At 39.5% G+C, this 10151-nt stretch overlaps 1 protein-coding gene across 1 annotated transcript; it reads right to left on the bottom strand.

The window, feature by feature from the left end:
* Nucleotides 1-2421: 2421 nt before the first annotated feature.
* On the bottom strand, nt 2422-3330 carry LOC148117800 (olfactory receptor 4C3D). Its single transcript, XM_087902135.1, has one exon. The coding sequence runs from the start codon at nt 3328-3330 to the stop codon at nt 2422-2424; it is 909 nt and encodes a 302-aa protein (XP_087758261.1).
* Nucleotides 3331-10151: the final 6821 nt, after the last annotated feature.

Raw genomic sequence — 10151 nt, 5'->3', positions numbered from 1 at the left:
CAAGCTTGGGCAATGAAGGACAGAAAACTGGTGAAGATGGAATTGAATGAGGAGATTATATTCCAGCCCCAGAAAGTAGCAAAACTTGGCATCTTTGGCCATGTGGTTCTGACTTTAGAGTCAAAGATAAAAGAAACAAGTTATGAAATTTGCCTCTATGCCTAAGGAAAGCTGCTGATGCCAGGAATGTGGCAGGGTGTCCCTGAATAGAGGCCTAGAGAGGCCATTTCATGAAGCTGTGAAATTGAAGCCTGGGTCACTTTGGAGATGCCAAGATGTTAGAGATGCACAACGTGTAGGTTGAAGCATCAGAGACTAAAGGAGAAACAGCGTGGAGAAACAGGTTACTAATCCTCAGCAAAACCACCCTGCTCATCACAGACACTCAGTATCACAGGCTGTGAGAGATCCCTCTTAAACACAGGTGAGGAGGACAAAGATTGCACCTCCATATTCTTCAGTTTAGGGTAAACTCTTAAAAAGGAACTGAGCTGTGATATAATCATTTAATCTGATAATCGTGAGTATGGATATATGCATACATTTAAACATTCATGCAATTTTTTTGGTTTTTTTAATTTAACGTAATTTCTTTATTGATTCTTTGGGAATTTCATATCATGTACCCTAATTCCACTCACCTCCCAGTACCCTCATATCTTCCCCTCAGCCCTGCAGCAATCCACCCCAAAAATCTTTAAAAATCAAACCAAACCAAACACACAGACAAAAAAAAAAATACCCTCTTCAGTACTTCATCTTTCCCACCTCTCTAACACCTTTTCATTAGCTGTGGTAGCATTGGGAGCCATGGTGAGTCACACAGTATACACTTTTGTCCAATCAGCTTTACTTGCAAATGTTCATTGCAATGAATCACTGATTTGTTTCAAGGCCTCTGGTGTCTGACACACCATCTTCACTGGGTCCTCTCTGGAACTCCTCCGGGATATCCCACAGCTGCCCTGAGACATGGAGATTCTGCAGGTATTGTTCCACAGGACCAGTCCTTTCACAAGCTCCAGAAGGTACCAAATGGGGTAGATGTTAGAGTGGGCCAGCCCCAGACCCAGCTGTGGGCCTAATCCATAACTGAGCTGGTCAGTCCAGGCTCTCCAGACCTCCCAAGTCATGCCAGGGGTGGAGACAGCTCTCCTACACCCATATCAATAAGGTCAGTTTTCCCTTGCCTGTGGTGAGGGGTGGAGCCATCTCTCCTGAGTGCAGGAACCAGATCTCCCATGAGGGTCGACACCAGCTTTCTTGCTACAGTGTCCATCAAAAGGCAGGATCAGCTTTCCCAGGGCCAGCAAAGGGTGGGGTTGGCTCAACATGGTCCTCTGTTTTCATCATGCATGGTTCCTATGAGACCCCTGAGGTGACACAGGCCACAGACACAAATACAGATCTCATTTGCTGCTGAACCATGGACCCAAACATGACCCTCTACAGCAACCTGGGCCTGGACAGCATTGGCTCCAGGTAGAAGAACAGGCCATTAAGATCAGGATGTCTCTGGCAGCAGTGTGTTCCCCAGCCATCAACAAGACTACAGGTTGCAACCCCAACCCTGGGCTTCTGTATGACCTTTGGTGGCAACATGGACCTTGGACTTCAACAAACACCCCAGCAGTGTAGCAACTACAGTAGGACCATGGACACAGACATGGTCCTTGGCAGTGGTTAGATATGAATCTCACCATGGCCCCAGGCAGCAGATTGGCATGGCCCCCATAGCAGTATGGTCCTCAGACACTAGCATAGCCCCAGACGTCAAACATCCTCATGGCCTTCAATGATAACAGGAGTCTTGGACATCATCACAGACCCAGTCTGCAATAGGACCACAAACCCAGACATCCTCCACCAGCTACAGCCCTGGCATGGAGTCACCATGACATTGGATATGTACCACTCATATCTGTATGGCCCTGGATGTAGCACGGTTCTTGGACACCAACATGGATTCAGGTGACTGATCTGACCTCAAGATTCCCACATGACCCTTGGGGGAAACAAAAGCCAAGGACATCAACTTAGACCTTGGCTGCTATAGAGCCAAGGACACAGACATGACCCTCGGCAGCAGCCAGGACCCTGACGACCAATGGAATCATAGGCCATATATATCTGTGTGGCCCTGGCTGTAGCATTATTCCCAAACTCCAACAGGGCCACAGGTTGGAACCCAGACTCTGGACCTCTACATGGGTCTAGCTGCGAGTGGGACAACAGAATTCATACTTTGTATAGGACCTGAGTAATTATCAGAATTTGGGGATAAGTAGCTAGCACCTGCCTGCATTCTTGCAGTCTTATCCTGAAATTTTTGACAATTGCTCCTAGGTCCATACAAAATATGAATTCTTATATCAATGATTTATTTCCCCACTGTAACTTGTGTCCTCCACTTAAAATTTCTCATTTTCTCCAGAGATTCTTCATGGCATTTTTCACTTCTACATTTCTCAGAGTGTAAATGAGGGGGTTGAACATGGGTGTCAAAATGCAATAAAACACAGCTACAATTTTGTCTATGGACAGAGTAGATGACGGCCTCATGTAAATAAATATACAGGGCACAAAGAACAAAGCAACAACAGTGAAGTGGGCCCCACAGGTAGACAGAGCTTTCCGTCTACCCTCTGCACTGTGGGACCTCAAGGAGCGCAAGATGACAATGTACGAGGCAGCCAGCATGAGGAAGTTCAGCAGGCAGATCACACCACTGTTGGCCACCACCAGCAGGCCAATGACATATGTATTGGTGCAGGCCAGCTCCAGTAAAGGGTACAAGTCACACACAAAGTGATTGATTACATTGGGTCCACAGAAGGGCAATTGAAGAACCAGAAAGAGCTGAACCAATGAATGCAGGAAACCACCCAGCCAAGCCACTGCCACCAGCACCACACAGAGGTGCTTGGTCATGGTGGTTGTATAGTGTAGGGGCTTGCAGATGGCTACATAGCGGTCAAAGGCCATCACTGTGAGCAGAATGATCTCAGTTCCTCCCAATAAATGAGCCACAAAGAACTGGGCCAAGCAGCCCTCAAAAGAGATGGCTCTTCCCTCATGCAGGGAGTCAGCAATGAGTTTGGGTGTCATACAAGAGGAATAACAAGTATCAATAAAGGACAAATATGAAAGGAAAAAATACATAGGGGAGCCCAGGGTGGGGCTGAAAATGATAGTGATAATTATAAGTAGGTTGCCTCCAATAGAGACCAAATAGACAAACAGAAAAAGCACAAACAACATCCTCTGCACCTGGGGGTTCTGGGAGAGTCCCAGCATGAAAAATTCTGTGATGTTGCGTGGATTATCCATGAAGTCCCAGCAGCATCCAGAGATTTACCTGGGAAGTTCAGCTACTGTCTCTTTGAAACATTTCAAGAGATTGGGGGCTGGAGGAAAACAGTTTGTATGGAAGATAATTAATCTAAATTCTAGATCCCTAAGTAAAGACCCATTAGTAATGTAAATCAAGTTATTTCCAGCTAGTTATTTTAAGTAAGTGTAAAGTAAAATAAATACCTGTCAAACTACTGCAATTTTTGTTTTGGGGCATGTAAGAAACAGTTCTTTTTAGCGTGTGTCTCTGTGTGTGTGTGTGTGTGTGAGAGAGAGAGAGAGAGAGAGAGAGAGAGAGAGACAGAGAGAGAGAGAGACAGAGAGAGAGAGAGAGAGAGACAGAGAGAGAGAGAGAGATGCATGCATATATGGTTGTTCACCTGTGTGTGTGCAGAGGTTGACATCAGGTGTCTTTCTCAGTCGCTCCCCATCTTATGTTGAGACAAAGTCTCTCTCATTTGAACCCAAAGCTTTCAGAGTCAGCTAACCTAGTTAGAAAGCTTGCCCTAATGGCACTGAGCTCTCTTTCTCCTGCATGCTGTGGCAACACCTGTCAGCTTTTACTAAAGTGATAGGAATCTGAATTCTGGTCCTCACACTCACACAGGAAGCACATTTCTTGCTGGGTCATCACCTCAGTTCTCATTTTTTTTATTTTAATGGGGTTTTGTTTGTTTGTTTGTTTGGTTGGTTGGTTGGTCTAGGGTTTTTTTTTTTATAGACAGGGTTACTCTGTATAGACCTGGTATAATAGGTATAAAATATTCTGGTACACACTGTTGAGTTGAAAGTCAATGAAATCATAGAATATTTAGACCTTTTCATAACCAGGTATTTTTTCATTTTAAATAAAGCAAATTTCTTCTTAGAATAGTTTTGAAAGACAGAGGAGGGTAAGATACCAGAGTTTGGCCTGAGTTCAGTGTTACTTGGATTGTAAGACATTTTATCCTTAAAAAAAGCACTGAACAAAATTATAATTATAACTCCACTGAAAGAAGAACACAGCTTTAAGTAGGTCAAAGACAAGTACGAGAAAATTTAAACCTGCTGTCTTAGTAAAGATAGTCCTACTGATAGATTTATGAAATAATTCAAATCTTACAAAGCCAAATCCATTCTTTCTCTTTTTCCTTAAAAGCTGGTAGAGTGGGCAGTATTATTACTGATTCACACCAGGAAAGGTATCTCTAGTCACTCACTAAGATGTTATTCTGCCACCTTGAGAAGAGATGGGAAACCTGCGGTCTACATGATTCAAGAATGAGCACACATAGTATTCTGCCTCCAAATCTTTTCGACATTTGCGTGTTAATCCTTTAATATATGTCATTAACATAGCATAAATCATGTGTCTCAAAAGCAAGAGATAAAACTATATATGAATTAAAGATATCTATGAGATCCTTGTTAAACGTGCCTAGATAGACTGCATGCATCTCATTTCTCAGTGTTAGAATAAGGATAAATTTTAATTTTAATATAATGGAGAAATTAATCTTTATATCAGGAGTGAGGATGTCTTGCTATTTAAACAGTTGAATATTTTATAAAGTTAAGAATTTTGTACTGTATATTAAACAATTACATTGTATTCACAGAAATATATTTGAAATTTTAGTATTAAAAATATTTTTTCTATGAGGAAGAGAGGATGTCTTCATGGAGGTTTTGTAAAGGTATCCTGCAGTACAGTGCTGGCACTATACTTCATGACTATATATGAAATATATAGTCTATTATATATTTTATGAAGATCCAGATGAAAGGAGTTTGAAGGTTCAAAACACAAAGAAAATTTAAAGAGAAGGAAAGCATCATCACCTTTGTGTGATCAGTGCATGCTATACACTTCTGTTGAAATATCACACCACATTCTGCTGATGTAAACTATTATCACATACTCAGCAAAATTTGAATATGGTAGGGAAAACCACATTATATACCATAAAAATATTATGATTCAGGCAGTGGTGGTGCACACCTTTAATCCCAGCACTTGAGAGGTAGAGGTGGGTAGAGCTCTGTAAGTCTGAGGTCAGCCTGGTCTACAAGAGCTAGTTTCAGAACAGACTCCAAGACTATAGAAAAACCCTGTCTCAAAAAAAAACAAATAAATAGAGAATTTATTATGCAATATGTTGTAAACAATAGTCAGCTTAATAATAAATTAAATCCAAACTTTCATTAAAAATAACTAGCTGTAGACATTTTCTCTACTTTCTTTTGTAGTGTGACCTCTAACTCACAACTCCTCTTTCCAATTCAAATGGACATTTCCTCAGTTTGAACTTATTCAACCCTATCTCTACTTACTCTCCAAGTTTCATGTACTATCTCCCAAAAGCCTATAACCCACCCTTACCTATCTCATAACTTGATCACCACATCTAATCAAATTTTGTTCCTATTAGAGGTTGGAGATATTGCTCAGTGGGTTAGAGAACTTACTGTTCAAGCCTGAGGACCTAAGTGCAGATTCCTAGCACCCAGGTAAAAAGAAAGACATTGCCAGGCATTTTTGTAACCTCCAGCTCTGTGGAAGTTAAAGGAAAGAGGGTAACTGCAACTTTCTAGCTACCAACTTAACTCCAGGTTCAGTGAGAAACCTTTCTCATGGGGAAAAAAGTGGAGATTGGTAGATTACACCTGGCATTCTTCTCTTGCCTCTACACACCTACACATACATGTATGAATACACCATACTCATACATATGCGAACATGCACACATGTGCATGCACAAGGAGAGAATCCCTTCATTATTCTTTCATTTATTCTTGTATTTATTCTAAAACTTTCCACAAACCACTACCAAGGAACAACTATCCTCAATTTTTGGTGAAGGTCAATTCTTGAAATGAGCTGATGCTCCAGTATTATCATAGACAGTCTCTTCTACCTTATCACTCACTCAAATACTGGCTCAGCCATAAACATTGTAGTCTTAGTGACATTTGTCAGTCATCCAATCATATCATTACCCATTTTAATTGCCTAAAGCTCTCTTTACCATTGAAATAAAATTTCAACATTTTGGCCACATCACTAGGTTGTTGTTGGTGGTGGTGGTGTGCCCATATTATTCTTTAGCTTCTATTCTTGAATATTGCCATGTGCTATGGTCATGCCACACTGCTCTAAACTCCCTCACTAAGCTATGATCAGTCATAATTTTCCAAATACAATATCTGAGAAATGACCCTGGCCTTATAACCATTCTATTCCAGTAGATTCCTTTAAAACTGGGTGCTAATACCATTCATCTCTGTAAGAAATTTAATCTCTTCCCCTATATTATAAAACCACTAATGCTCATTTAGTAGTCAGATGTATCTCCATTCTAGCTATTTGTATCCTGTGTCTCATTAAAGCACAAAAAATTATTTTCATTAAAATATCTATATTGCCAGACCTCCAATGGTTCATAATGAAATGGATGCTGAATGATTGAAAACGAAAACCAAAAGATTTAGGAAACTTAATAAAATCAAAAGTTAAGCAGTTTAGACCTTCTTAGCAAAATTCTTTTACATCTTGACATAGCAAGTGACAAAATAAAATGGATTCCTTCCACATCATCTGGTCTTTCTTCTCCTGTACTGAATGTTGCAGTCATTAAATGCCTATCTGGGATTAATGAAAATTCCCACAAGGAGAGAAACTCAATGAGAAGTTACAGTTTATTATTTTCTTTTCTAGTTTGGAAATCTATCATAGTCTAAGCAACCTTTTTCACAAACCAAAAAAAAAAAAAAAAGAATTTCATCCATGTTTGAGCTGCAGGATACCACTTAGATTGTCACGTCCCAGTTTTTTCCTTCAAAAGTTCATAAAGGAAAGGATTTTTAGGATTGTGATGGCCATTTTTGTTTGTCAACTTGACTATATCTGGAATTAGCTAAAACCCAGATGGCTGGGCACAGCTGTAAGGGGTTTTTTTCTTAACTAAAATCATTTGAAATGGGTAAACTCACTTCTAATCCAGATCTTTGAGTTGGGAAGATTAAACAGATCTTTTGGGGCAGGAAGATCCACATAGAAGAGGTAATCTCACTCTCTCTTTGCCTGATTACTCTTGCTCTCACTGGCAATTCTATTTCTTCACTGGCATTTTAGAGCCACCTTCTTCAGAATTCCAGAATATACTGAAACCAACTGACACATCCAACCTTGTGGACTGAACAATTGCTGGGTTCTTGGACTTTCCATCAATACACAGGCATTGTTGACTAGCTGGACGACAGTGTGTAAACCATTCTAATACCTCATGTATATGGGGATATTAGAATTGTATATATATGCATGTATGTATAGTTATGTGTGCATATGTACACACACATATACACAAACAGAGACAGAAAGAGAGAGAGAGAAAAATAGAGAGAGAGAGAGAGAGAGAGAGAGAGAGATTCATTCATTCTGTAAGTTTTATTCCTCTAGAGCAGTGGTTTTCAATCTTCCTAACGCTGCAACCCTTTAATAAATTTAAGTTTCTCATGCTGTGGTGACACCCAACCATAAAATTATTTTTGTTATTATTTTATAACTGTGATTTTGTTATTGTTATGAATCATAATACAAATGTCTGATATGCAGGATATCTGATACGCAGTCACAAAGGGGTTACAACCCACAGACTGAGAACCACTGTTCCAGAGAACATTGATTAAGATAATGGTTATCTTACCTAACCCTTTTGATTCTTAAAGGTTAAAAATTTGACTCAGAATGACTAAGTAGCCATTTCAAGTTATTTGCCCCAGACAGTTTTGAAGGGTCACATAAGAAAATATATGAGCACACTGTGGCCACCAAAAACCTTCCAAACAAAATCAAGTTGTTAAACTAGACTGTCTCATTTCTAAGTTCAAACTTTTATATCAAGTATAAAAGAGAATTTCAGAAACATCATTGAAATTTCAGAGAGAAAAGTAAACTTAGAGTTATTTTAATAGCCAAAGAGGGGAGTGAACTCAGTCAGTAAAATGCTTGTAGTGCAAGCAAAGGGACCTAAGCTCAGCTCTCTGCCATTCATGTTAAAAGATAAACAGCACACATCTGCAGCTCCAACACTGGGAATAATTCTAACATTAACCTCTGCCTTCCACAAGAACATGTATTCATGCGAGTGCACATGCACACACACACACACACACACGAACATAGTCAACACATATATACCACACACACAATTTTCAAATAGACTATGTTGTTGCATTATAATATAAAAACAAACATAAAATAGAACTAAGCAAAAAGTTAACAACACAGGAAAACTTACTTGTGGTGAAAATTGAAAGTCTTAACTAATAATTTTATCCTCGTGCTGAAGGTTTGAAATTTTCTGAAGTTTCAGTTGTAATTTTGGGCTCTGACTATAAAAGTAGTTCCCAACATGCTTCATGTTACAACACAGCCTCATCTTGCCTACAGGTGCCCTAAACCCTGGACTGTGCTTTTCCGGCTCTCTGAAGCCAGGAGTAAGAAGAGAATTGGGGAAATAGATGGCTGTTTTTCCTCTCTAAAGATCTCAGCCCTGAAGCCCGATGTTTGACATCTTGGATGAAGTTACTGATAGATGATCAGCCAGAGTAGGAACGGTGTCACTCTGTTTTCATTCCTGTTCTGAAAACCAGAGTAAGTTGAAGATGTCTTCGCTAGGTGTCTGAAATGAAGATCCAACTCTTAAAAGAAAACAGTCTCTTCCACATCCCAAGCTGGAAAAAGTTGGCACTAAACCAGTAATTTAAGTATGATAGTCCTTCGAGGCCCTGTCTTGGCCAACGCCCAGGTGTGATATTATAGAGAGGTGGACAAAGTCTGAAAGAACTTGTGACCCCAGATTTTCCAGCTTTGCAAAGTCACACTTTACCATCCAAATAAAAGTTCAGTGCCCAGTCTTAGATGCCTGTGGGTTTATTCTCACCCAGATCTTCATTCCTAGCTTTTCTATTTGGGCAAATGATTCAATTTGCAAGCTTGTGTCTTGAAGCAAGTCCTGAAGAGACACCTACTTTTCTGCTGCCTTCACTTTGAGCTGGCAAAACAATAAGAAATGAATATTTGTGGTTGAGCTATTTCAAATTAGTATTCTTATTGTAGCCTCTCAGGTAAACTAAGAATGTACATTGCATGAATGCCTGAAACTACCAAAAGATGTCATGGTGATACACATGTTGGCAAGGGTGTATAGCAATAGGATCTCTTAAATCATTGCTAGTTGTAGTGAATATTGATCTAACCACTTTTAGAAGCAATTGAGCATTAACTTTAACAACAATTTTACACCTAACTACATATGCCAGAGAAACCTTTCCAAACTTAAGATAAGGTATACAACAGCACCTATATATGAAAAGTTATAAGCTTACATGTGTCTTGTTGAACCAAGACACACTTACAAGAAAATAGTAAAATAATTATAATACACTCATTCATTAAGTTATTGTATAATAGTAAGTGGTAAAATATATGCGTGGCTCTTTGAAATATGTTAAGAGAAAATCACAAGTCATAATACTATTTGTATATGTTACTCTTTAAGAAAATCAGGGACAAGAGAAGCCAATGTGTTAGTGAGTAACACACACACACACAATATATAACAAAGTTTTAAAAATTAAAATTATATATGTGTGTGTGTGTGTGTGTGTGTGTGTGTGTGTGTACGCACACACGCAGAAAGCAGAAAACTAGTAAGGGACAATGCAGTGCATGGAAAGTGAACAAAAAGAGATAAAAAGCATATTATGGGAAAAAGAACAATAGAGCAGGAAGGATTACATGAGAAGAAGAT

The sequence above is a fragment of the Myodes glareolus genome, chromosome 26 (genome assembly GCF_982192425.1).
Source record: "Myodes glareolus chromosome 26, mMyoGla1.1, whole genome shotgun sequence".
NCBI lineage: Eukaryota > Metazoa > Chordata > Mammalia > Rodentia > Cricetidae > Myodes > Myodes glareolus.
Note: the sequence above shows the minus strand (reverse complement) of the source record. Positions and strands in the feature narration are given on the sequence as shown.